The 13,644-nt window shown below is 32.7% G+C and overlaps 1 protein-coding gene across 1 annotated transcript in view; it reads right to left on the bottom strand.

Moving 5' to 3' along the window:
* LOC115216973 (exportin-1) overlaps positions 1-13,644 on the bottom strand; it is a 48,265-nt gene that overhangs the window by 28,904 nt on the left and 5,717 nt on the right. Inside the window, exons 2-3 of the mRNA XM_029786451.2 lie at positions 6,564-6,714; positions 2,563-2,737 (exon numbers count right to left, since the gene is read on the bottom strand). Of these exons, the coding sequence (XP_029642311.1) occupies positions 2,563-2,737; positions 6,564-6,689 (301 nt within the window). The 5' untranslated portion in view covers positions 6,690-6,714. The remainder of the gene's footprint in view (positions 1-2,562; positions 2,738-6,563; positions 6,715-13,644) is intronic.

The raw sequence follows: 13,644 nt of genomic DNA, 5'->3' as shown, positions 1-13,644 counted from the left end.
CCCTAGTCACAATTATGTTCCTAACACTAGCTTAATGATAACTAAGTTATTTTACTAAATTCTTTGTTATATTTAAAATAATTGAAAGAAACACAGAGCATCTCAAAATAAATACAGTAACAAAAGGGTTAATAGTTATTCTGCCAATTCTAAAAGTTTAGTATGGTAATTATGTAATAAAATGTTGAATCACGCAGAAATACAGAGTTAAAAGCCTGCTAGTTACGAACAAAGGTTAATACATGCCTTTTTTTTTTAATCTCTTTTTAACTATTGTTACCATATTTCTGTTGCAATACATTGTTTCTGTTCCAATTTATTTTGAAAATAACAAACAATTTAGTAAAATAATAATGTCATTATTAAGCTGGTGTTTGGAACATAAATTACCATAAAATTTTGGTGGAAGGCTTTAATTTAGAATCACTTCAAACAGTTGAGAATGTACAACCATGAGCAGTTTCAGGCAATCTGGTATCAAAAGAGTTAAACACTAAAATTTCATACATGATTAGTTCAAAATTTCAACTATCATAAAATACTGTAATGAAAAAGGACAAAATATTTTTTACATAAACACCTGGACTATAACAAAATCAGACCACCATGTAAGCATACATGAATATGCTATCAACAAATTTTTGTATGTCTGTGAGTCTAACAATCTGATTTAGTCTGCCAGTTAAAGATAGGTTTGTATACTCAAAAAGAGGATACCCAAAGAGCATTAATATCAATTGAAAATAAGTCCTGTTGACCTATGAGCAGTTAGAATAAAGACTGATGCAGGTTGTGGTAGAGAGTGAAGAGAATTCTTTAGCTCCTTCTCAGACTACACAAACAATGAATCAATAGAAAATGACATTTTCTAAACATCCAGCTGTGTAGAGGAAAAAAAGGAATGAATGGAAATATAGCAGAGAAGGAACCACCTTTAGGTTTGCCAAAGAAAAAAAGCAACCTTTCTGGTACCAGTGGACAAGAGACAATATAAGATAGAGAAGACCTTTTATTTAGTTTTGCTAGAAACAACAAAACCTCTCTAGTGCCAGTGTTATAAAATACACCCACTTTCTTTTGTTGGTGAAAAGAAACATATCCAGTTGTAGAAACCAAAACAAAATTGGAACTGTTAAGAACTAACTCAAACCATAACAACCTGTTCAGTTTATGACAGCATGGAAAGTAGACAGATGGTGATGATGATAATAATATTGTTTCATTTAACTGAAAGTGAAGAATTTTTAATTGTGATATACAAGATTAGTCTTTTGATGACAATTTTTCATATTTAAATTACAGAATTCTTAATTTCTCTTTAATTAGTTCATCATTATTATCATCATTTAACACTCATTTTTCATGCTGGTATAGAGTGGACATTTCAACAAGATCTGATATGTCAGAAGACTGTGTTGAGCTCCAATATCTGCTTTGGCATAGCTTCTACAACTGGACACCCTTCCTAGAGCTAACCATTTTACAGTATGCTGAGTGCTTTTTTCATGGCAGTCAGAATAATAATAATAATATAGGAAACACTTTTTGTGCTCTTTCAACATTTTGAAATAGTTATTAGCTTTAAGTTAACATTTTTTACACATAGAATAACTAGTCTTGAAATTTATAGAAACTTTGAAGTGTTATAGATTTTTCTTTCCATTACAACACTTTTGATACATGCGAACAAATTTAAACCAAAACATCTATGCAAATTTCTTGGGTAGTGTCTAAATAATCAATATTTTTTTTTTTACCTACAAATTAAATTTTATTTACATTTCATTTAGCATCAAACTAGATATTATTTAGACAAGTCTGTTAAGAGTTTAACACTAAATAAAATCATAATGATTGAGATCCATACTTAGAAAAAAATAGTTAATCACAGTACACTTTGCAAAGTGATTGGAATGAGAAAAGGCATCTCGCTGTAGAAATAATGCCAAAACTGGGACAGTGGAGCAAGTAATGATCATCTGACCCAATAGATCCTATCAAAACATCTCACAGATGCTACCATGGAAAGCAAATGTAAAATGATGGTGGTTTAATTTTGAAGAAACAAAAAAAAAAGTACCTTCAACGCTTTTGATACCAACCCACCAAAGACCACTAGTTTTTTTAACAAATTACCTGTTTTAAAGTGATCTAAATTAAAATTTTCTGTCAAAATTTCATGTTAATTCATTTCCCAAACACCATCTTAAAGACAGAATTATTTTACCAAATTCTTCATTATTTTCAAAATTAATAGAAACAAAGGCAATGTATTTCAGGAATATGGTAACAAAAGAGTAAACAATTAACTTTTTCAAAAAAACCCCACCAACAGTCTTCCCAATAACAGAATTAGCTACATAGAAATTGACAGAGATGATAAGTGCTTCACAAATGTAAGTTCAAATAAAAGTATGGTTTCACTCAACCAGGTAAATACTCATATCTTACAAAATTAAGTTTAGTCGGAAAAAAAAAGAAATGTCCTGTTGGGAAATAACAAGAATCAGTTTCAAATTTTCAAAAGTATATGTAAACACGAAACAAGGAGTTGCAAGTTACCTTCACATTGTGGTCGTGGAAGTACTTTCCACCTGGTTTTAATAACATTCTCTAATATTTGTAGGGCATAATATTTAGTTTGTTGATTGCTAGAATATTCCAAGATAGTATCCACACGAGTCCATGCATCAGGATGTTCTTTAAGAGTTGTTAAGACTTCTTGGGCCATGCGTTGCTAAAATATAAAAGTTACATCAATCACAATTAATTATAAAGTATTTGAGGGAAAGTGGAGAAATATATATATGTATATTGTTTTTAAACACAGCACATCCATAAGAGATTTTATCTCAGATGAAAACAACAGTAACATACCTGTTAACAGTGAACATACATTAAGCATGATACATAGATGACTATTTTAATTGACTACTGTTTCAATTGCATAAACTGGACATGTATGTATTTGTTTTATTTTTATATGTTCTCCCATGCTGGCACAGGTTCAGAAAATATTTTATTGGGGCATTGTTTTACAGCTGGATGCCCTTCCTGTCACTAACCATTCACAGTTTTTCAAATTAGATATCTTTGAAGGTGTAAGGCCAGTGGGTGGTTTATTGACAAGGGAAATGGCAATAATATCACTGCTTCTAGTTAAGTGATCCTCACAATGTACAGTTATAAACAAATACACAGACATGAAAACACACATACACACACACAAAACAGGCTTCTTCCAGTTTCTGTCTGCCAAAATCCACTCACAAGGCTTTGGTTGGCTTAAGGCAATAGTTGAAGACTCTTGCCCAAGGTTCCATATAACCATGTACTGAATCCAAAATCACAAGCCATATGGTTTGGAAGTGAACTTCTCAGCCACACAACCAAGCATGCACCTATGTATTTATATGTGTATGAGGGTGCACTACTTAGTGGTTAGTCCTGCACTCATAATCATGAGATGGTGGGTTCAATTCTTAGACTGAGTAGTGTATAGTGCTCTTGAGCAAAACACTTTATCTCACATCACTCTGCAAATACTTCAACATCTGACATGTAGCACACCACTCACCTGTACAGGCAATATTGATTTGATGGAGGGAGGGAGTTTATATGCAGCACAAACATTTGATCACTATAATCAAACCATTTGTGCAAATTGTTCAGCAAGAAATTGCAAAACTGTCTTTCTTAGACTAAGAAATTATCATTAATTAAATGTGTGAATGCTTCCATTATGTGTCCTCACATAAGTGTTGAGTAAAAAGCAGTGACAATATGCTGGCATTCCTTGTTAATAAACCACCCACTTGCTCTGCACCTTCAAAGTCAAGTGGAATAAAACATCCCTTATTGAAAAACAAAGAAGGGTTAGCAACAGGAAGGACATTTGTCTCTAAAACAATGTCTCAAAATGTATTCATCCAATCCATGCTAGCACAGAAAAAGATGTAAGATGAATGTGTATGTGTGTGTATACATATTATACACACACACACACATATATATTAGTCTCAATTAGATTTTGTTAAATTCAAATTTCAGTTACATGGAATTATTCGAACACCCAGCATTTAATAAAAAGTGCTACATGCATTTGTGAGTAATATATATGTATTTTCTGTTTTTACTACTATGATGAGCTGGCAATTGAATAACACATGAAATATCAAAATATTTATCCAAATAAACTTTTGAGTAAAAAGTTTTGTTTTTTTATTTCCTGAAACAGAATAAAAAGCAAAGTTGACTCCAATATGATTTGGATTTGGAATGAAAGGAACATAACTAAATATTGCATCAATTGATGCAAAACTACAAGTTTGGAGAAAGGCACAGCTGATTGGCACAAGGCTTCAAGTGTTGGAAGATGTACAGTTAACTGACTCTGACTCAAGACCACAAGTTTAGGGGCAGGTACTGTTGATTAACACAAGTTCGTGTATTGGTGGGATGATACAACTGATGGGTACAGGGTTATAAGTTTCAGGTGGGAAGGATACAAAGCCACAAGTCTGAAGGAAGGTACATATTGGCAGAAGGAAGAAATTTGGGCATGGGTAAAGTTGAATGACACAAGGCCAGATTTTTTTTTTCATGTAGGGTACAGTTGACTGACACTATGTTGGAAGCGAGTTCAGTTGATATAAAAAAAGTACAAGTGGTACTTATTTTTTTCAACCATGGAAAAAACAAATGTTTGTTAAATAAGTATGAGTAAATGTTAATGAATTCATTGACTTTCTTTCATAAAATATTTTGAAAACAAATATGAAAATGAATTCTTTATTTACTCACAAATGAATCTTTATGTCAAAACTTGCTTTAACTACACATTTTATTGGACTGATGTATAACATCTTCAGAGATTGTTTTAGTACTGTCAATATGTAGCTATCATTATCTTTTCTCAACTTATTAAATGAAGTATAATTAATAGTATTAATTCACTTTTCAGAAGAAAATATAATTCAATATCATCATTTAACATCCATTTTCTATGCTGCACCAGGCTCCATTGTCTGTTTTGGCATGGTTTTCATGGCTGGATGTCCTTCCTGATGGCAACCACTTTACAGAGTGTACAAGGTGTTATTTATGTGGAACCAGCATGAGCTTTTTATGTGGTACCAGCAAATATAACTGTAAAATACATATTTTTGTAACTGTCTTATATGCATCATTTCCATAATGGTGGCTCAATAAATAGATATTTGCATAAAAATAACCTCTCAGTCTTTACAAACTGGTTGTTCTTGTTTAGCTTAGGTCAGTTTTTGTCTGGGCAGATCTATAATCAAATGAAGGTAAGCAAATGTAAATACGAGTTGTGAACCATGACTAAAGAGATAACGTCCAAAGAAATGACATCTTTGTTTACATCATCACTGTTTTAATGTCCACTTTTCCATGTTTGCATGGATCAGACAGAATTCATTGAGGCAGATTTTCTATAACTGAATGCCTTTCTTGTCACCAATTCTCACCTGTTTTCAAGCAAGATACTTTCCCATGGTCAGACATGTTTTGTACAGAAGACTGGGAAAAAACAACTGCATTTGTATGATTGAAATGCTCAAATACAACCATCAGGTTATGTCAAAACACACACACTCACATATAACAGGTTTCTTTAAGTCTTCACCTACCAAATTCACTCACAATACTTTGGTTGGCCTGAAACTATAGCAGAAGATACCTGTCCAAGGTTCCATGCAGCAGGACTAAACCCGAAAATATATGATTGGGAAGCAAACTTTTCAACCACAAGGCATACCTCACCAAAACAATTTTCCAGAAAAAAAAAAGCTTGTTCAATTATTTGTTAAACTGCTAAGTTGGATGGTTCAACAAATTCATATTTCACTCAGCTGGAAGCAGTTTACACTTAACTACTTTTACTTTAGCTAAAATGTCTGGGATAAAAAGTAATAGTAAAAAGGTTCATAAGAAGTTTCTTTAAAACAAGCTACCATATTTTCTGAAAATTGCTTTACTCTATGAAACACTAACACAAGTTTGACATATACTCTGTCCATCATTTCTTATATCAACATCTACTGGATAAGCTACAATCATAGTAAATGTCTCTCTACATAGCTATATATCTCTCAAGATAGCCATATCATAGTAAATACCTTTCTTGATAGCCACAATCATAGTAAATGCCCTCATGGATAGCTACAGTCACAGTAAATACCTTTTTGGATAGCTACAATCATAATAAATGCTTAAATTCAAGCAACACTGATTCCTAATTTTGACACAAGGTCACAAATTTGTTAAGAAGGAAGAGGATTGATAATCATTTTCAGTGAATGTTAAGTGTTTATTAACAATCACAAAATAAAAAGCAACCTAGGATTGAAACTCACAATGTAAAGAGATGTAACAGAATACTAAGACTTTTTTTTCTTTGCTTGTTGAATTTGGACAAAAAGGCAGTGTCCATGATCTTTGCAGACCCTCAAAACTAGTGATTTTGAGTCTGAGATTGTATCATCCTCACCATTTAATCATCTTAAATTTAAGTAATTTTTCAAAACAAAAGTACTCACCTGTGGCCCTTCTCCTGTGTACATACATGCTACGATATTATCCAAAAGGTTGATATCAAGTTTCTGATTAAAATCTAAAAGTTTAGCAGCTTCTTCTGCCAAGTTATTCATTATGATAGGTGGCATTCTGTCACTCAGTCATCAGTAGAGCCTGCAATAGAAACCATTTTTTAAAAATTAATAATAAACATTATGAACAACAATATATATAACTCTAAATATCTTCTTTTCTACAAAGTTATATAACACAAGTGAAAATAAGAATGGTTAAATGTACAAATTAATGGCATTTGTCATGGTACCTGAAATCTATTTTAAATTTTTACAAAGTCCAATGATTTACATAAATATTTAAATCACTAACATATAGGGAAATATATACAACAGAGGTGTGTGTGTGAATAATGAATGCAGAGTGAAAAAAACCCCAAGAAATGTAGAAAGTAACCCTATTACAGACATTCCCAAGGATTGCATTTGTTGTTGTTTGGCCCCAGGTTAACAAGATTTTTCAGGTCATTGTGTGTCTCGGAAAATTATCCAATCTACCTTTTGTGTATTCTAATGACAAAATTTCTGAAAATATGGGATCTTAAAAACAGATGAGATGACATAGAATAGAAATAAATACTAGAATCAGTTTTTAAATTACTTCTAATGCCACTTGAGAGATAGACTAATCTTTAAAATTAAGTTCTCAGAAAACAATCTACAGACATAATTAAAATAAACTGAGCTCTTAATACATAGAATATTTCAAATCAAGTTCAACTGAATAACACTTTATTGGTATTGTAAATACATTATCAAACTGTCATATCTAACATCAACTTTCCAAATAGTTTATAATTAAAATGCTTGTGCTCACATTATATGCCTGGTTTTCGTGAGAGTTTTAACAAATTTGAATTATTTACTTCTGGATTGTCAAAGCAAATCATTTCCACAACCACTAAACCGTTTTGGCTAGACAAACTGAGACAATGACAGGAGAGATAGAACCACTTTCGGGCTAAGTGGTTGAGCACCGAACTACAAGAAATGTAAATGAAGCACATATTTTAGGATATTGACCGTTCTCTCTACGTGTAAACGTTTTAAATCAGTTTTATCCAGCTAAAGCTAGGTGATAAAAAAAAAACTCAGGTTTTAATAGAATACTATATTAAATTAAGGCTTTTATCAAAGTGACATTTAACTTTATTATTCTTCTACATCCGACAACCGAATAAACTTAGACTCATTACAAATACACACTTTCACACCACTTTTTATCAAGAGGCATGAAAATATTCAGTTCACCTCTAGTTCAGGCAAACGAAGTTTTAAAAGTTTACAAAGCTAAAAATAATAAACATGATTGTTTATGGGACTGAACAATTCTAATATGGAAGAAACGAGTAAAAAGTAATCTAAGAATTGTTGTGTTGAATGTTTATTTCACATAACAAAATTATTTAGAAATGTGAAGAACGTACGGCATGTTTTCGAGGAAATGGGAAATGGATAAAACAAAGTGTTCCAAGAAATACCAAAACGAAAAGCGAAAGTCATTCACCAACAGTTTAAAAGGAAAAACATTTAGAAGGTAAATTATAAGTATTTAATTACAAACGGCAATAAAAAATAAGAAAAACATTAATCATAGATGTAATGATGCTACAAGAGTCAGTAGATATCTGGAAAAGATGCAAGTTTCCAGGCTGTCAACTTAACTTCGTCGTTGGAGAAATTTAAAAAATATACGATTGAAATATCTCGAATACCACAGACATCGTTTTAAATTATCCTTTTCATATGATTCCACAAACATTCGATACTGCATGTGGATTTCATCATTTGAATCAACCCCCTTACTCCTGATGATATAAGGAAATCTACATACAATGTTAATGGGACGAAATTCTGGTTTAAGACCCCATAACCTCTCATAACTTATATTTTTTGCAATTTTCAGAATTTTGCAAATTTGTATTCCACAAACGGAAATTCATATGATTATCCAAGAATTTTTTTCCTAATATTTTTAAACCCCTCCGCCCACCTTAAATCCTAAAAGTTCCACTCTTTTTCAAATTTTGTTTTTAAATCGGGCTTTAAAATACTATACGAATTTTTGGCTCAAATACTTGCATTGGACCATCCTTGGGTGCATCACTATTCCATTTAATGTGTTTATAGGAAAAAATAGTAAGAGAAACGAGGAAATTATCAGGTGGTTGTGAGATGTGCTAAAAACAACTAAATCACACAAGCTTTTATTTTTTGCATAATTGTAGAATTCCCGCGTGTAGAACACATATTCGCAAAAATTTTCTAAAAGTTCCAAAAAATAAAAAGTTATGAGAGGTTATATGGATACTTAAACCAGAACTCCGCCCTTTCAAGCTACAAATACTTTTCTCGTAACAAACAGGGTTTTACATACCTTAAGTATTGCTCTTGCCTATCTCTAAAGTAACGTTCTACTTTTTAAATTGTTTCTAGTTTTCGTTTACATCATCACATCTTAAAATTAATGTTTGTTTGTTTTTTTTTTATTTTATTTCTAATCAAATACTTCAAAGCTACCTAAATGCTCTATATTCTTGGGGAGATTTCATTTCCCTTAAAATCAAAGGTAATGTTTGGTTTTTCGTTTCGGTATTTCACGTAACCTATGATGACTTTACACACTCCCATTTCCTCAAAAATACGCCGTGCTTCTTTCTTACCAAATTATTTATTTCTACTGCTAAAAGTTTGCTTGCAAAAAAACAAACAAATCATAAGCCATCCAGCATTATCTATGAAATAATCAAACACGAAGAAAAATGTACACAAAAGTGTCGTTTTCTTCTGTTGTGATCAACATCTGAGTTGCCGTTTAAGTACGCGCCAAATTTTGAAAGAAAGTAAATGGGAGAGGAATGAGGACGAGGCAAGGTGAGAGCAAAGAGAGTAAAAGGCTAATAATAGTCGTTTAGAAATATATAGTATGGGAACCACTGATCCGCGTCAACATCAACACCTTATGGGAAGCAAGTAATTATTAATTTTTGGCAAACTGAAAAATCTTTTCCTTCTAAAGTATATATGGATCAAACATTTCGTATTTTTCGCCAGTGTAGCTACCTAACATACACGTAATGATCCTAATATAGGTATATCCCAATATACGTTTATGTCTATGTGTGTATACATATATATATATACATACACGCACACACACATATACCGAAAGTATGCACAAAAGATTCTGTGTATATAAGTATTTATATAATTGGTTTGTTGCCTAACATTCCATTGAATTTTTTGCGCGAAACTGATTGGTAAGAGCAGCCGTGATGGATACTTAATACTATATAATTCGGAACACACACACATATATATATATATATATATATATATATATATATATATATATATACTATCAATATTATAAATTTTCAAAATTTCCTTTTTTATAAATGTGTTTATAGAGGAAAATACTGAAAAACATCAATACATATTTAAGTGAGAAAAAAATGTGGGTGGTCTTGCGATGTGCTAGAAACAACAGCCAAACCTCGCTTAAATCACACTTTTTCCTCGCCTCCTTCCCAAAAATTTTGCCTACAAATTTCTTTGTAATCGTGATTTACACAGTTTCAAAGGTATTTGTATAAAATTCCATTAAAAAATGGGTCGTGTGCATTTTCCGAAACTGCTCGACCCATCCGAGAAAATTTTCCGGCAAATCTTTACATACACTCAATCTACAAGGATCTAGGTGATTATTTGTTCAAAGTTTCCTTAAAAAGTATCCATTTTTATGGAAGTTATGAAGCAACAAGGTCGGAGGTTATACATCTGTAGTTACGTCGTGTCTTGTACTATAGCCTCGGGACGACCGAGCCTAGTGAGTGGATTTGGTAGACAGAAACTGTAAGAAGCCCGTCGTGTGTGTGTGTTTCATCTCCCATCATAGCGTGACAACTTATGTTAGTGTAGTCACATCCTCGAAACTTAACGGTTAAGCAAATGTTGGCGACAGTACAAATAATAAGTCCTGGAGAGGGGGTCGGATCTTTTCCTTTTGAACGGCACATGTCAACACAATTTCTAGTTAACTAAACCCTTTTAAACTTCGTATATTGGTAGAATGTGTTTATAAAACATCATTTTTTTCTTGGCTTTATTGAGAAAATTCTATATGTTGTAACATATTTCCACTTTAATTTCAAGCATTTCGGCAATTTTAACCAATCGCTGACCTCCATTTGGGGTGAAAACATCCCGTTCTGTATGAATATGTCCCTCGTTTAAGAAACAGATTGGGCTTATTTACATTTGCGAAGAAAAAAAGATACCCTTCCCCCACCCCTAACCCTAAATCTAAAATAGATTGAAATGCAATAGATCGTTACTAGGGTTATAATTATGGGTGACAATTTCATACGACACCGCTACGGAAAATGGGACGTTTTTCTAGCGGTGTCAAAATTGCCGAAATGCTCGAAATTTCAGACGAAATATCTTACAAACTATATTTTCTCAATAAAGCCACATTCTACCAGTATACGAAGTTTAAAAGTGTTTAGTTAACTAGAAATTGGGTTGACATGTGCCGTTCATCCGGGGATTTCTTCTACTAAAGGCAGTGCTCCTGCACAGCCGCAGTCAAATGATTGAAATATGTAAAAGAATAAAAGAAAAGAACCCATTGTTTATGTGTTGAACAAGTTGATGTAGATACCTCTGATGAGAACCCAATAAGTTTAGGCGCAGGAGTGGCTGTGTGGTAAGTAGCTTGCTTACCAACCACATGGTTCCAGGTTCAGTCCCACTGCGTGGCACTTTGAGCAAGTGTCTTCTACTATAAAGCCTTGTGAGAGGATATGGTAGACGGAAACTGAAAGAAGCCTGTCGTATATATGTATATGTATATATAGGGAGAATTCACAACAAAAAACATGTATTAGAATAACGCTCGGGAAGTGAAAAAGTCTTTAATGTTTCGAGCCTACGCTCTTCCACAGAAAGGAAAACAGAGAGAAAATAAAGAATGTGTAGTGGCTAGCGATCTATCATGGCGAATGACGGACAGAAGGGTCACACAGGAGAGCTAGGGAGAAGGGGAAATAAAGTAGTGGTGATCCCAAAACGAAGGTGCGTGTGTATAAGAAAGTTTGTATGTGCCTGTGGAAGAGGGCTAGTGATTTTGATATTGCATGTGTGTTTGAGTAGGTGTGAAAATGTGGGTCTGGGAAGTGGTCACTGCTGGTGTGTTGTGATTGATGTGTTGTATGGTGGTGTAAGGTGTAGTAGTGTGGGGATCCTTTCACTTTGACCGGCAGATTTTTTTAATAATTTCTTTGTAACTAAACACTTTTAAACTTCGTATACTGGTAGAATGTGTTACATAAAACATCTTTTTCTCTTGGCTTTCTTGAGAAAATTCTGTAGTTTGTAAGCTATTTGTTGTTAAATTACCTGCATTTCGGCAATTTCAACCAATCAATGACGTCTACTGAGGTGAATACAATTTCTGCTGTTCTTTGTCAACAATATTTTCTGGCGGTGTCTACTCTTTTTGTCACTGTTATTTATGAACAGAAAGTCAGCAGCTGAAGGCACAAGGGGAATTTGTGATATGAAGATGTCTTGACTTTTAGCACAGACGGTCATAATCATTGCTTCAATGACATTGGGAAGTAATTTTGTGATAACAAGGCGTGTACCGTTGCACAACATCGGTGGATTTAAATTCCTTATCAGCATAACAGGGCTACCGACTTTAAGAGTAAAGAATATGTGGAGATACACCTGAAGGCTCCAAGAAATTCAAAAATTCAGTGGAATAATCAACTACCTCATCCTGATTGGGTATGGTGTCTACTGACTTATAGACTGTCACATCCCAGGCAAATGCAGTAAGAGGGTGTTGTTGATTGCACTAACCACAACGTTTTTAGGAGCCAAAATGCCTGTTTGGCAAAGCCAATCTAGATCTCAGTTGTGGACTTCTAGGCCTGGGAAGACCTGGTCCTGAAGAATCTGGATAGTAACTGGCTATTGTGCAACTGTTACTTATGTCAACATCTTCATTTCCTTCTGGAACTTTACCCTTGCCATGAAGGAGAATGTCCCTCACAAAATCTTCTGACAATGGATCCTCATGGAGGTGCACTCTCATATTGGATTCTAACTTTAAAGTAACATGACCCCATAGAGGTGAAAACTTACATCCACCCTTGTACCTTTCATAATCACTGGCAAGGTTTGTCTAAAGACCCCAGATAGCAAGACAGTGACAACCCCAATCAGTTCGTCACTTTCCTTTATGTCTCGCAAAGTTCTATCTAATACCTCAAGGGCTCCCTTGTGCATTCATATTCATATATGTATATTAATTAGAAAAAAACCCACCTTTTATTAATTCAACAATGAAATAACAATATCTATATATATATATATATAATGTTTATTTATATTTTCATAAAAGATTGTACACCTATATTTATTTTATTCTTTTTATGTTGGACCTGAAGAGTGACTAAATTTAAATTAAATCGATTTTACTTTTATCAGTTTTTAAATATAGCCACAAAACACATGTACTTATTTAACGGTATATGATCTTATATTTAATTTTTTTCTATATGGTATAATTTAATTATATCATCGTTATTTCATTGTTAAAGTAATAAAAGATGTTTTTTTTAATTTATATACATATATATATACATATAGATAAAATATATACATATAGATATATATATATGCATATACATATATTTAAAGATAAATATATACAGATATATATATATATGCATATACATATATTTAAAGATAAATATATAGATATATAAAGATATATATATATATATATATATATATATACATACACATACATACATATACGAAAATATATATATATATACATACATACATATCCATATATACATAAACATACATATAGGCAACTCGCTTAGCCAGCGGGATGGCGTCATTTGAAGACTAAAACAATGCGAAGCACATTGTGACCAGTGATGTGTAGTAACATCTGATAGCCTGGTCGGTCACGTGATCACATGATATATACATGTATATATACATA

The sequence above is a fragment of the Octopus sinensis genome, linkage group LG11 (genome assembly GCF_006345805.1).
Source record: "Octopus sinensis linkage group LG11, ASM634580v1, whole genome shotgun sequence".
NCBI lineage: Eukaryota > Metazoa > Mollusca > Cephalopoda > Octopoda > Octopodidae > Octopus > Octopus sinensis.
The sequence above is the reverse complement of the archived record's forward strand: the minus strand, read 5'-3'. Positions and strand labels throughout refer to the sequence as shown.